This window comes from Cricetulus griseus (genome assembly GCF_003668045.3).
Source record: "Cricetulus griseus strain 17A/GY chromosome 1 unlocalized genomic scaffold, alternate assembly CriGri-PICRH-1.0 chr1_0, whole genome shotgun sequence".
NCBI lineage: Eukaryota > Metazoa > Chordata > Mammalia > Rodentia > Cricetidae > Cricetulus > Cricetulus griseus.
In genome coordinates, this window is record NW_023276806.1 from 261056584 (window position 1) to 261071789 (window position 15206).

General features: G+C 50.8%; 3 protein-coding genes across 4 annotated transcripts in view; 2 read left to right on the top strand and 1 right to left on the bottom strand.

Annotated features, from left to right (window-relative positions):
- LOC113833337 overlaps window positions 1–6843 on the top strand; it is a 17620-nt gene extending 10777 nt beyond the window's left edge. The window contains exons 4-5 of the mRNA XM_027394175.1: window positions 24–218; window positions 6029–6843. Of these exons, the coding sequence (XP_027249976.1) occupies window positions 24–218; window positions 6029–6843 (1010 nt within the window). The remainder of the gene's footprint in view (window positions 1–23; window positions 219–6028) is intronic.
- Tspear (thrombospondin type laminin G domain and EAR repeats) overlaps window positions 1–15206 on the bottom strand; it is a 168945-nt gene that overhangs the window by 95709 nt on the left and 58030 nt on the right. The window lies entirely within an intron of this gene.
- On the top strand, window positions 11387–12118 carry LOC100759701 (keratin-associated protein 10-4-like). Of its 2 annotated transcripts, XM_027394323.1 has the most exons (2): window positions 11387–11492; window positions 11538–12118. In XM_027394323.1, exons 1-2 carry the CDS (start codon window positions 11387–11389, stop codon window positions 12116–12118), a joined length of 687 nt encoding a protein of 228 aa, XP_027250124.1. The 2 variants fall into 2 exon arrangements, with proteins under 2 accessions (XP_027250124.1, XP_027250123.1); XM_027394322.1 differs by having other exon boundaries at window positions 11387–12118.

The following is a 15206-nucleotide window of genomic DNA, read 5'->3' on the forward strand; positions in this document are numbered from 1 at the left end:
GCTGCAAGCCTGTCTGCTGCAAGCCCTGCTCCAGCGTGTCCCTGCTCTGCCGGCCTGTGTGCAGACCCGCCTGCTGTGTGCCCACCTCCTCCTGCTGTGCCTCCTGCTGCCAGCCCAGCTGCTGCAAGCCCTGCTCCAGCATGTCCCTGCTCTGCCGCCCTGCCTGCTCCTGCCCAACCTGCTGAATCCTCTCCTCAGTCCAGAAACGCAGCTGCTGAGTGGGGCTCTGTTGTCACCCCAGAGCTTGGGAGCTCTCTCTCACCTGACCTCTGGCTTCTCTGCTCGTGGTCAGTTTCTCCATTGCCTCTCCAGGGTCTTGCAGGGCCTCACTTGATCACCCCTCCTTCACTTTGGGAGAAGCCCCAGCTCTTACCTATGACTTTCCTGGTCAGGGAACCTACTGGCCCTGCCACAGTGAGGAGATGGCCTCTACAGTCTTGCCCTCTGTGTAGCAAAGCAGAAGCAGAAGCTGCTTCAGAGATGGGCTCCCAGCCACTTCCCTGGGTCTGTGATAGGGCTCCACTGGGCATAGGCCAACCCTGGCTCTTTTCCTGGATTCTCAGCCTCCCACCCCATCCCCTTTGAGCAGCACACATCATGCTCCAATAAACCACTTGGCAAACCTATCCAAGAATGTCTCTCACTTGAATACTCATGTTCCCACCCCTGGCTGCTCACACTGGCACTGAGCCCATCCCCTTCCATGGTGTGAGAAGCCAGGATTTCCTGTCCATAGGTATGTCCAAGTGATAAACTTGTGTTCAGGGACACAACAGTGTGTTCAGGGACACAACAGCAGCACCTATCCTGGGAGTGGCTTTGGCCACCCTGACTCCCCCAAACTTCCCTGCCCTGGTTGGTGAGATCCTGAGAGCTGCTCTTTGTGGAAAACTTGCATCTGAAAGGCTCACTGGCCTGCGGTCTTCATAAAGCAGCATGACCTGCTCTCCTGAAGGACTGTGGAGCTTTGAGGCATGGCAGGGGTATTTAATGACCAGCCCACAGACATCATGGTCACAAGTCCAAAGAACACTGATGTGGGATGTCCTTTTGTATGCTGCAAATATGTGTTGCTTTTATTGGTTGATAAATAAAGCTGATTTGGCCAATGGCCAGGCAGAATAGAGCCAGGCAGGGAATCCAAACAAAGATACAGAGAGAAAGAAGGCAGAGTCAGGGAGGCAAGATGTGAGGTAATAAAGCCACAAGCCTTGTGGTAAAATACAAGCTAATAGAAATGTCTTAATTTAATTGTGAGAGCTAATCAGTAATATACCTGAGCCACTGGCCAGACAACTATAATTACTATTAAGCCTCAGAGTGATTATTTTATAAGTGGCTGCTGTGACTGGCGGGCGAGAGAGAAACAGGTCCAGCTGGACTGGACAAGACAGAGAAAAGTATCCAGCTACAGCAAACCCCAATAGATGACATCTTTCATGGGTCATCTATCCTTGCTAGGGATGCTGAGTACATCCCCTGGACAGCATCATTCCCTGCTCCCCAGGACTTGGCCCCAAGCTCCTTTTATTGGCTGGGGGTACCACTTCTGGCCTGGACCTGTGGCCTGGTGCAGGCTGTTGCAGTTAGAGCCACATAGTGGTATCTGGAAAGGAAATTGCTGGCAACAATCTGCCTCCTCCAGACCACAGTTCTCAGAGACTTTCTGTTCTTTGCTCTAGCACCTTGGAAGCATGGGTGTGGAGGTGGTGGATATGCCCTAGAAAGGGATCCTGAGAGCAGAAAGGGCCTCACCGCAGTCTCAAGCCACTGAGACAATCTGTTCTGGGCCCTACAGTTGACAGTATGTGTATGTCACTAATAGTATGTAACTGACAAAGGACCCAAATTCTGAGTTTACAATGAAGCAGAAATAAATGACCAAAAGAGGTGGCAGTAAGCATTTATGGAGACAAACTTGATCAAGGGTCACATAGTTGGTCATTCCTGCCCACAACAAGGAGACATAGATGATCAAAGAAGAGAGAGCTGGCACCTCCAGGATGGCAAACAATCAGCTGTTGTCATAGCCAGTGTCTGGTCACCATGTGGCCAGAGCATACAGACTGATAGAATGACTCCACTTGAAACACGCAGGAAGGCAAGTGGTCCTTACAGTTCTAAACATCTATAGCGAGTCCATGAAAACACTCAGGAATGAACAATAGAGCAATGTCCCACACACATCCTCTCCAGAATGAGGGGACCACAGCTCTGAGGGAGTTGAGCAGGTCAGCAAGAGCTGATATGCGTCAGCCGGGCTGCTGGTTCCATGCATGCTTGGTACATTGTGTTCTGAATTGTCTGCTGATAATGATTTGTAATAAAATACTAAGAAAAGGGCGTCCTAAAGACCACTCTCCTGAGCCGCAGTTAATAAAACAAACTCATAACCGTAAAAGGACGTCACCTTTGGGAAATCTAAAGGCACTCCCTCCCACGGACTCAGAAATGTGGACGTGCATCATGGACCAAATAGCGAGTGTGGATGCGTCACTTCTCAGAACACAACCAATGTGGGAGAGGCAGGGCTCAGAAGAAAATCAAATCCTTAAGCAATACAAATGAACAGGATTGAAAGTAAAAGCTCAACCCACAAAACCACAAGAGCTTCCAAAATGAATTTTTAAAAGGGAAATTTTAAATTTTAGAAGAAAACTGGGGAGATCAAGAAATTGGCGTAGTATTGTCTTTACAGGTATGAGGACCCTGGAGCCCACATTTGTAAAATAGTGGGACATGGCTGCAGGCCCTGTAATCCCAGGGCCGGGGAGGCAGAGACAGAGGGTCCCCGAGGGTCCCAGGGGCTCCCTGGCCAGCTAGTCTGTCTAAATCTGTGAGCTCTGGATTCAGAGAAACATCCTATCTCAAAAAATAAGGTGGAAAGGACGCTGGGACCCTTAAGTGACACCCTGTGTCAATCTCTGGCCTACACACACACACACACACACACACACACACACACTAAACAAATAATGAATAAGGAAATAATTATAGACATAAATAAAACTGATCAGTTGTTTATGAAAGGTAATACAAATTAAAACACTGGAAGATCCAAAAGAGAAAAAAGACGATAAAGATTGTGATAAAATAAATAATAAAATATTTAATGTAAATATTTTAATGATGTTACAATACACTAACTTCCAGGGTAAGATGGTGAGTTAAGCACTGCCTCCACCACATGGCCCCTCTGGACTCTGCCAGATGCCTTTGGCTGTTCTCTTGCTTATTCAAAGTAACCACCCCCACTAATAATAAAGCAGCCATTCTGAGGGGCTTATTTACTATGCCCCCTTGTGTACAAATATATTGCCTGATTTCATAGCCACAGCAATAAGACAAGAGAAAGAAGTAAACGGGATACAAATAGGAGAGAGAAAAAAATCCAAGGGTCCTTATTTTCAGACAGTATTCCTATGTGAAAGCCCCCAATGACTCCACCAGAAATGCTTAAATCTGATAAACACTTCAAGGAGAATATAAAGTCACCACACAAAACTCGGTGCCTTTTCTAGATTCCAATGGAACAGACTGAGAAAACATCAAGACTCAGAACCCCATTTACAGCTGTCCCAGAAAACACTTGTAAATAAACCAAGGAGTTGAAAGGAGGAAAGGAGGAAGAGCCCTAGTGAGAGGAAGGATTTCCCACGGTCATAGAGCAGAGTCAGTAACATGAAAATGGCCATGTTACAAAAGCACCCTGTAGAGTCAAATCACTGCTCATCAAAATATTAATCATCACTATTCCAACAGCCTTCTCCAGAGAAATGGAAAGTAAGTCCTAAAATTCACGAGGAAGCACGAAAGAACTTGTGTGTGTGTGTGTGTGTGTGTGTGTGTGTGTGTGTGTGTGTGTGTGTGTCTACAGAGCAAGTTCCAAGATAGACCAGGCTGGCCTCAAACTCAGAGATCCACCTGCCTCTACCTCCCAGGTGCTGGGATTGAAGGTGTGCACCAACCACCACACTCCAGCTCGAGAATTTTTTAAAGGAAACACCTGAACACAAAGATCAATGCAGGTGTGTCACACTGACTTATCTCAAATTGTACAACAGTTATAAGTACCAAAAGCAGCATTGTGCCAGCACAAAAGTAGGCATGAAGACCAGTGAAATAGAAGACCCAACTAAAGCCAAAATGGAAGACCCCGCCCCAATGTTGACCTCTAGACCCCCTCCCCACAACTTAAAAACTATGCTAAAATGTCTCTAGGGTTTGTAGCAAAGGAAAACTGGATAATAGTTCACAGCATGGATCACAAAATAGAACCCCCACATCCATTCCCAGAAAGCATCCAAAGGATTGCTCTACCAAAATAAGGGCATCAACCCAGAAAGAAATTGCAAGAGGCCATCGCTTAAAAAAACTGAACTAGTAAGGAAGGCACAGGATAGCTGCAGAGCACCAGTGCTGGAGGGGGGAGGGGGGGAAAAGGGCTGAGGGGGGACAAGGGCTGAGGGGGGACAAGGGCTGAGGGGGACAAGGGCTGAGGGGGATCCATTGCTGAGGGGACACCAAGAGCTGCGGGTGTCTAAGGGTGAGGGAGGGACAAGGGCTGGGGGAGGAGGAGAGCAGGCAAAGGCTGAGGAGGTCAAGGGCTGAGATGGGTCCTGCCCTTAGAGATGAGGAAGGTTGAGTGTTGGGTTGGAACTGAGGGCTGGTCAACTCAGACTGGCCTGTGAGTTCTGAGTACTAGAAGTGATGTTTACAAGAAATAACACAATCATTACTGGAGGTGTTTGTGTCCTCAGAGCTTGGGGACACTTAGGGGACAGTCTGGGAAGATGCAATGACTGAAGCACATGAAAACAAAAACAGAGGAAGTGACCAGCTCTGAGAGGGAAAAGCACAACGAAACGCACATGAATACAGAGATTAAGTCTGTCACCCACACAAACACTCAACGAAGACAATTCTGAGATAGATGAGAAGCAGAGTAACGCTAACAGACAAATGGTTGGTGCCTGGTTAAGTGCACACTGAGATGGTGCTGCCTTCAGAACGGGAGGTGGGGCTCCCAGGAGGTGACAGTGAGAGAATGCTGTCCTCCACAGTAAGAAGCTGGGTCATATCTAAAGACAAAAGCTGGAAAAAAAAACACAGATTGAGCATGTCATTTTAATAAGTAATTGTATAACAAAGAGTGTGGGATGGAGGGGAGGGACCCTGAGTCTGTGGGATAGAGGGGAGGGACCCCTGAGTCTGTGGGATGGAGGGGAGGGACCCCTGAGTCTGTGGGATGGAGGGGAGGGACCCTGAGTCTGTGGGATAGAGGGGAGGGACCCCTGAGTCTGTGGGATGGAGAGGAGGGACCCCGAGTCTGTGGGATGGAGGGGAGGGACCTTGAGTCTGTGAGATGGAGGGAAGGGACCCTGAGTCTGTGGGATAGAGGGGAGGGACCCTGAGTCTGTGGGATGGAGAGGAGGGATCCCTGAGTCTGTGGGATGGAGGAGAGGGACCCCGAGTCTGTGGGATAGAGGGGAGGGACCCTGAGTCTGTGGGATGGAGGGGAGGGACCCCGAGTCTGTGGGATGGAAGAGAGGAACCCCTGAGTCTGTGGGATGGAGGGGAGGGACCCTGAGTCTGTGGGATGGAGAGGAGGGACCCTGAGTCTGTGGGATGGAGAGGAGGGATCCCCGAGTCTGTGGGATGGAGGGGAGGGACCTCGAGTCTGTGGGATGGAGGGGAGGGACCCCGAGTCTGTGGGATGGAGGAAACAGTAGTGACCACCTGCAGGAATAGAGGGGCCTGCAGCATGGGGAGGGCCTGACACTGAGCCTGCTGGAGCCTGTGTTCCTGAAGATAATGTAGGAGACAGCAGATGGAATCACAGACCCAGCTCCACCTAGCCGTGTGTCACATGTCTCAGGACAAGGATGTGCCTTGGCCCAGCTATGACCCAGGCTCCCAGCTGAAAACTGGCTGTGTCATCTAAAAACAAGATGAACAACAAGGAAAGGAAAGATGGCCACACTCATGAGGAAATGTACGTGGGAGGTGCATAAAAACCCCCCAGCAGGCCCCTCACACAAACACACTCACACACCTACACACCACTCCTGCTGGTTCAACCCCACCATGGCCAACACCTGCTGCACGAGGACCTGTGTGATTGCTGCGTCCACCACATCTGTCTGCTCTAGCAATCTGAGCTGCGGCAGCAGGATCTGCTCTCCCAGCAACTGCACCGGTGCCTCCTGGCAGGTGGACAATTGCCAGGAGAGCTACTGTGAGCCCCCATGCTGTGTCCCCAGCTGCTGTGCCCCGACCCCTTGCCTCCTCTGCACCCCAGTGGGCTGTTTATCCAGACCCTGCTGCACTAGCTGCTGCTCCCCCTCATGCTGCCAGCAGTCTAGCTGCCAGCCCTCATGCTGCACCTCCTCACCCTGCTGTGTGACTCTTTGCTGCAAGCCTGTCTGCTGCACACCCATCTGCTCTGGATCCCCATGCTGCCAGCAGTCTAGCTGCCAGCCCTCATGCTGCACCTCCTCACCCTGCTGTCTGACTCTTTGCTGCAAGCCTGTCTGTTGCACACCCATCTGCTCTGGGTCCTCCTCATGCTGCCAGCAGTCTAGCTGCCAGCCCTCATGCTGCCAGCCATCCTGCTGCGTGCCTGTCTGCTGCAAGCCTGTCTGCTGCAAGCCCTGCTCCAGCGTGTCCCTGCTCTGCCGGCCTGTGTGCAGACCTGCCTGCTGTGTGCCCACCTCCTCCTGCTGTGCCTCCTCCTGCCAGCCCAGCTGCTCCAGCATGTCCAGCATGTCCTTGCTCTGCCGCCCTGCCTGCTCCAGCCAGGCCTGCTGTGGCCTCTCCTCAGGCCAGAAGTCCAGCTGCTGATGGGTTGTTCCTGGTGCCAGCTGACTCAGGTCCCTCCCTGTACCCACCTCAGGCTCTCCAGTCTGCTCCTGACCTGCTTCTGAGACGGTTCCCCCAGAAGAGGGACACCATGTGTCCCCCCTGCTGGCTTGACCTCTCCTCCCACCTTCCAGGAGTCTCTAAGTCACTGTCATTCTTCTCTGTCCCTGTGCTTTTCTGGATCATATGCTCTGATATCAGAAGCTCACAACACCAGTAAATCCATGTCCACCAACACCCTTCTGTATCGTTATTTTCGTGTCTGAAATGAAACATTTAACACAAGGAGGAAGGCCTTTAGCCTATCACTTGGGGGAAGCGAGAATGAAACAGCTCTCTTCAGTGTCCAGGGAGCAGAAAGAGATGTTTGTATTTCATTCCCTCCTTTTCTCATCTGTTCTCCTGGCTTCAGGCGGCGGGATGGCGTTGCCCACAGTTAGGGTGTATTTCCCTCAGGGAACCTGTTCTCAAAATGTCCTCTCAGACACACCTAGATGGTACCTCAGTCTTCTGGTCACTTCCCTCGTGCTATGAGGGCATGTGAGCTCCATGGGGTACAGTCTCTCTTAACCACAGGCATATCTTGATCTGAGTCGTCCTGCCTAGTGGTCATGGAGGCCTGTGGCTTCTCTTCCAAAGCCCAGGGCCTGTTTCTAGACAGTTTCAACCAAAAATCTGTGTGCCCAGGACTCCCCCAGGTCGGGTCACCTACAGATGTGATCTGGTCTGGAGCCATCCTATGGTGTTCAACTGGGCAAAGTGGTCTGCACCAGGATTCCTGTGGGTGCCAGAAAAAGGGCAGAGCTGCTGCAGCCTTCACCACCCATAGGCCCTCTCTCTGATTGCTGCTGCTGTCTGAAACACCCTTGTGACCAAGGCTCCTGCTGTGGCAAGCCTGCTTCCCTGGTCCTTGCAGCAGGTCTGCACCCTGGCAAGGGTAGAGCAGGATGCACAGACTCAGGGAGGGAGGGTACACTGACTCCTGTCTATTCCCCATCCTGGGGTGTGGCCACCTTCCCTAGCAGCTCCATAAGTGTGAGGACACCGTGACAGGATCTACACACCTGTCATAACTGACCCTGGCTGTCACCTTAACTGTGCTGAGAGGTGGACAGGAAGTGGTGAGACACAGCTCTGAATATGCGTGTGATGGCGTGTTCAGAGAGATTTAATACACCTGGTGCCTTACCCAATGTCCCTGCACAGCCTGGCTGCCCACCCGGTCTGCCAGCACTCTTCTGCACAGGGATGCCTCCCCTGACGCTGCACTGTGCTTTTGTGCCAGCCAGCGTGCTAGGACATCCCTAGGACACCAGAGCTGGATAGAGCTGAGAAGGCCCAGCTCTGAGCAGGCTGGGGGCATGGGTGACCCTCCTGAATCAGGGGATGCAAGCATCTGTCAGTCACAGTTCCAGACTCACTTCCCCAATGGTCACACCCCAGCCCTGGCCCTAGCTCCTCCTCTCAGGGCCGTACTGTAGGGTCTGGGGATGCCCTCAGCCCTCTGTCTGTGGATGGTATCTGGTAGGCCCTGAGAAGGCTGTGGGCTCTTATCCCAGCACTCATGCTCAATTGAACTCACAAACTTGGAGCAGCTACATGGTTGTGACCCAGAAACACTGGGATGTGGCTCTCAGTGACTGGGTGATGTTTGTGAGTGTGTAGCTACTTGGCAGCTGTGAAGGTAGCCTAAGGTGAGACACTTGTGCCCCGTAACTGTTGAGACAACAGACTCCAAGGAATTGGAGTTTCCCTGGGAGTTTCATGCTGGAAGAAGGAAAAAGAGGAACCTGGTCCCAGCCAAAGGGGGAGTTTGTCTCCTGGAATACCCTGCAGGAGCCACTAGTGCCCAGACTATGATGATGGGCGGGACCACACCTTGACCGGGACTGATAGCTGTACACACTTCATACCCTCTGTTTAAACTTTACCCTGGTGTCAGCACTGAAGATGAACTTAGGTGTGGCATTTTTGCTGGACCTCTCTTCCTCTTCCCTGTGTGGCTGCGCTTAAAAAATATCCCCTTTCTCTGATATTTACCAATACCTGTATAATTGGCACATAAAAGCCCACGGTGGCAAGCCTGGCTTGTCAGGGCTGCAGGGCTCTGAACCAGCTGGTAGAGAGAGCCTTGGCTGAGATCCCAGAGACATGGAAAGCTGTCAAACCTGACAGAACATGTCTGGACAGCTCTTATCCTGTGGCCACATGGCCATCTGGAGATGTGCAAAGGACCTCAACATCATTTACTGGGCATTGGGGACAAGCTGATAAAGGCACAAAATTGCCAAGTCCATTGAATAAGCCAGAATTGCCAAGTCCATTGAATAATCCAGAATGAAACATCTGATAAAGTGAGTTCACACTTGAGTGTGAACTCACTATGAAGATGTAGGAATTGGTAGCATGGCCTCAGGAGCAGGACTTAGATGACACAGTCTTAGGGTCATGGCTTTGGGACACATGGGCCTTTTGTCACCTCAGACTCCCTTTTCCCCACAATCCAGTGACTCCTGGAAATCTACTCTATAGAAAGAGACAAGAGGATGGAACACCAAGACACAGCTCGGCTGGGACCCACACTCACAGCCTGAGTCACCCACGGGAGCCACATAGCATGTGCCCCACAGACAGAAGCCAGGGCTGAGCACCTACACTCCTGAAATGGAGGCAGGAGTGCGAAACCACGTGTCTCGTCTGAGGACACACACATTAGTAATTTGTGAAGACATGGATAATGTCACCCCTTAGAGTATTTTCCAGAGAAATTGTTGGGGACCTTTCCTAAGTGTTATTGTGAAATAAATGACTCATTGGAAACCCCTAACCCCAGCTTAGTTGGAATTCATAAATTCCACAAAAAGTTTTATAGCTCCACACTGCTTCACTGGCATAGTTCCCCACCTCAGAAAAGCTGAGGACAGCTGGCAAAATGGCAGTCACCTGCCCTCAACAGACTTCTGGCAATGACCCATCTGTCCAGCCCTCTCTCATTTTAGCATGTGGAACCACTTAGAACTCATTACTGTTGTCAGTATTCAGGCATCTGTACTGGCCCGTCCTTGGGGTGCTGACAGGATACATTCTTAGCTGCAGCCACTAAGAGCACCACCTGTGCACATTCACTGTTCCCTTTTAAAGGGCCGCTGCCTACCTCCCATCCTTCTTTGTGTCTGTGTCTGTGTCTGTCTGTCTCTGTCTGTCTGTCTCTGTCTCTCTGTCCTGTCCCCAGAAACCCATCTCCCCTCTAGCCTTCTCCCATTCACCCAAGCTCTGTCACATGGCATCTCTCTCTCTCTTGAGCACCACTTTTTAAAATTGCAACAGCTGTGATCTTGGATTCCATCCCTCCAGGCAGCTCAGCACTCCTATCACCCAAAAATTACAATGTCATAAAATGCCAGTGTCTCTGAACAGAGAGAGCTATCTGCTGACTTCCCAAGTCCCATAGCATCTTCTGAGTCTCCCATCCAAAAGCAGAATTTGACCTAGTGTGGGCATCGTCATGTCCCCAGCCTCACTTAAACCAGCAGAGTTCTCCAAATCCAGGCTGCAAAAGTCTTTATCATGGACACCCTTCATGACACAGGGTGACCGTCTCAGGCAAGGCCACCATGGACAGAGCCTCACCTGGAACATGCTGCCAGACACACACACACACACACACACACACACACACACACACACACACACACACACACACACACACACACACACACACGAGAGAAGAGAGAGGGGGGGTCATATCCCAGGCCCAGTGGTCCAGATTACCCAGCCATCACAGAAAACTGTCCAGTATCGGCAGAGAGAGGCAGGCAGTGTGTCAACCGATGTGGCCCTGTGACAAAGGGCTTAGATGCATGCTCTGCACAGACACTGAGCTCTCTGGCCTGGGTCACCTGACATCAGAAATAAACACCAAAGGAGGCTGCTGCTCAGAGGCAGTGGTCTCTGATGAGTTTTTGGTGGTGGTGGTGGTGATGATGGTTTTTTTTAATTTTGTTTCTATTGTTTTGGGGGGTTGTTTTGCTTTGCTTTGTTTTTGTTAAGGTTTTGAGGCAGGGTCTCACTAGGTATCCCGGACTGGCCTCAGCCCCTCTGACTTCTGATGAGATCTTACAATGATTCTTTTCTGGCTCTTCCTTTTTCACCCCCCTCATAGCCTCTGGGACAGGATGATGCCTCCAGCTGGCCCAGGAGGGGATGGCCACCAGGCCTCCACCAATGGCTGACATCCACGGGCAGAGGTGGATCTTGGAGCTACCACCTTCTCTGCCTGTTTTTCTTCGTCTCAGAGACCAGGCCTCAGGTCCTCACAGTCTCTCCACTGGGGCAAAAGCTACCATCAAGTCTTGCTCCTCAGACCACCCAGGTCCAAAGCTGTGGCTGGTCAGGAAGAGGAACTTCCCACAATGCACACAACAGGAAGAAAGGTGCGTCTCCCTCTGGAGGAGGATAAAAGGCGAACAGCCCAGCACCTCACACATTCACTCCTACACTCTCAACTCCCAGCTCAGCCCTCACCATGGCCGCCTCCACCATGTCTGTCTGCTCTGACGCTTGCACCAACTCCTCCTGGCAGGTGGACGACTGCCCAGAGAGCTGCTGTGAGCCCAGCTGCTGTGCCCCCAGCTGCTGCCAGTCCAGCTGCTGTGTCCCCAGCTGCTGTGTCCCAGCCCCCTGCCTGACCCTCATCTGTACCCCAATGAGCTGTGTGTCCAGCCCCTGTTGCCAGTCTGTCTGCTGCACACCCTCATGCTGCCAGCAGTCTAGCTGCCAGCCCTCATGCTGCACCTCCTCACCCTGCTGTGTGACCCTTTGCTGCAAGCCTGTCTGCTGCACACCCATCTGCTCTGGGTCCTCCTCATGCTGCCAGCAGTCTAGCTGCCAGCCCTCATGCTGCACCTCCTCACCCTGCTGTGTGACCCTTTGCTGCAAGCCTGTCTGCTGCACACCCATCTGCTCTGGGTCCTCCTCATGCTGCCAGCAGTCTAGCTGCCAGCCCTCATGCTGCCAGCCATCCTGCTGCGTGCCTGTCTGCTGCAAGCCTGTCTGCTGCAAGCCCTGCTCCAGCGTGTCCCTGCTCTGCCGGCCTGTGTGCAGACCTGCCTGCTGTGTGCCCACCTCCTCCTGCAGTGCCTCCTCCTGCCAGCCCAGCTGCTGCAAGCCCTGCTCCAGCATGTCCCTGCTCTGCCGCCCTGCCTGCTCCAGCCAGGCCTGCTGTGGCCTCTCCTCAGGCCAGAAGTCCAGCTGCTGATTGGCCAGAACCCACGGGGAGCAGCAGGGACTACCTCCCCACCACTATTACAGCCTTCTGAGCTGCAGGAAGAACAGCTCAGAAGAAAGATCTGTACCATCAGAATAGAAACCAGAGAGTAGCTCAAGCACTTAGAAGGACCAGTGTTCCTCCTCCACCAGGCCTCAGGTGTGCTGACTGCTCCTGTCCTTCCCTGCCTATGTGGATGACGCTGCCCCTGTGGTCAGCTGCACCCCTCTAGACCTCTGTACTCAATAAAGCCTCCTCTGACCCACTCCACCTCTATTGTGACTATCATCCTGGGGCCTCTCTCTGGGGCCTGCACCTGTCCACTCTCCCTGTATCTCCAGCTGTGTGTCTTGGAGTCATTACATAGGCCCACAGCTCCAGCCCCCTGTTCCATACCCTGGTACTGGGGTCAGGGTTCCTCCTGCTCTGGTTTGAGACCTGCAATTTCCCATCTCTGGGGCCCATGGAGTGACTCCGATAAACCCGCTGAAAGGGCTTCACAAACAAGGAGAGGCATGCTGTGGAGGGCTTTGGAGGGTGTTCCTTATTCTAAAACCCTAGGAGAAACTCAGCACTGTGGCTTTTTAAGAATCCCAGGATTGAGGGCAGCTGCTCTGTGGATCCCACCACCTCATTTAGGTGCCAGCACAGTCCCTATCACCAAGAAGGCAGAGGGCAGAGATAGGGCCTCGAGGTCATGCCCACAGGTCTACCACAGACCCCTGCAAGTGCACAGCCTAGGAACATGGTATCAAATGCAGGTGGCTCAGCTGAATGGAACATCAGCTTTAGCCAAAGCCCACAGCTCAGGGGCCGAGGATCCCATTTCTAGGTGTCACAGGGCCCCTTCCTGAGTGTTATAGGGTCCCATTCATGGGTAGCAAATGGCCCATTTGACAACCCCCCCCCAAGATTGGCTGCAGACTCCTAAGCAAAAATTGGCAGGCCAGAGAGTGTGGAATGAATGGTGTGTGGAAATCTTGAAAGGAAATAACTGTCAACCAAGATTGCAAGCCCAGCACGGCTTCAGAATCAAATAAAAAAACAAAGACCTTCCCAGACAAACAAAAATGCAGGGATTCCATCACTAAGATACCAACCTCACAAAGAGACTAAGTTTTACACCCAGAAATTGGAAGAAGTCAGCCACCTCCAGGGCTGCACATGAAAGTATAAGCTCTCTCAGAATACCAGAGAGAAACAGAAAAGAATAAAAACTATCAATTCAGCAAACCATCAAAATGTCATCAAAAATGACAAAGATGATTAAGAGAGGAAGAAAAGAAACAACACAAAACAACTAGAAGAAAAGCAACCAAGTGGCAGGCTCAAGTCCACGCCTTCATCAATAACCCTGAATATGAACAGTGTTAAATTGTTAATTAAATGACAGATCAGCTGGATGGATTGAAAAACAAGATCCAACAGCACACTACCTACAAGAAATTCACAGCACCAGAAAGGTGTGTAGGCAGAGAGCCAGAAAGAAAGGGATGAAAGTATCTTTTCAGGCAAATGGAACTTGAAAACCAGCAGGAGTGCCTATGCTTATAGCTGACAAAAGAGACAAACTTGTAACTACATAATGACCGAGGGGTCAATTCATCAAGAAGACATGATTATTAACCTATGTGCACCCAATGATGGCTGTCCGTCTTCACAAGCATGCATTGCTCCACAGAAAGTGAGATAGAAACTGATACAATGATAATGTGTCATGCAACAGCCACCCCTGGTCGAGGGCAGAGCAAGCAAAAGTCAACAAATGCCTGAGCTAATGGCACAGCAGACTAAAGGATGTGTGTGCTGGCAGACATCTAACGGGCATTCCAATAGCTGGGGCATACAGATTTCTTTTCTTCCGCATATTGAAATTTCTCTAGAATAGACCAGATCGAGGCTACAAAACAAGTCCGAAAAAAAAAAAACAAAAAAAAAACAAAAAAACAAACAAAAAAAAAACCTTACAAACCACTAAAATCACACCCTGTGTATTTTCAGTTCCTGGTGGTGGACTGCATCTGGAATCTGCAGCAAGCCAAACTTCAACATTCCAAAATGCCTGGAGACTCAGCTGCATATCTTATTTTTACTTTGCTACATAGTATTTTGCTACATAGTAGCAAACTTCCATACAGCATCTTCATACATAGTTTTGGTTGAGCCCCTTCCCACCCTCTGCCCCGCCCCCCTGCCCACTTAAACCGTGCCACCACCAGTATTATACACCCTACTTTATGTCACATGACCAGTCCAGGCAGGCTTCCTCTGAAAGCCTTACCATCCACCCCCAGGTCCCCTTCCTAATTTCCCAGGCTCCATACACACTCAGTCCCACGGAAGTGCACACATAAAAACAGGAGGCTAGAATTCATATGTGAAACAGAACGTGCAGTGTCTGTCTTTCTGAACCTGTGTGGCCTCACTTAATGTATTTTCCAGTTCCATCCATTTTCCTTCAGATTTTCATCATTTCATTTTTCATTATGACTGAGTAAGATTCCATTACGTATATGCACTGCATTTCATTGTCTTTAGTAGATGGACGCCTGGAAGGAATGGGTCCATTTCCTTCCACTGCAAATAGAGTGTCAATGAACATAGACGTGTCAAAACAATATGCTTCAGCTGGTGGCATGGCTCAGTGGGTAAAGGTGCTTGTGTGAGGCTCCGGAAGACTGAATTTGGGCCCCAGATCCCACAAAGTGGCAGGAGAGAACCGACTCTTAATAATTGTCCTCTAGCCTCTGCATGTACACCATGGCGTATACATTTTCACTCTCACAGACACATTTTTAAGTAAACTTTCTGTCACTGAGGAAATCAGAGATTGTAGAGGCATAACGTAACAGACAGAAACCCCTGGGACACAGCAAAAAGAGCACTGAGTAGAGTTTCTATCAGGAACGCCCGCATCAGAAGATACAAGGACCAAAGGCAAACAACCTAATGATGCACCCTGAGGTATCACAAAAGCAGGAATGAACCACACCCCAATGTGGTAGAAAGAAAGCACGCAAATCAGGGTAGAAGCGAAGTCAAGCCCGGGTCACAAGGCAAAGAGCCTGTGAGACCAGAC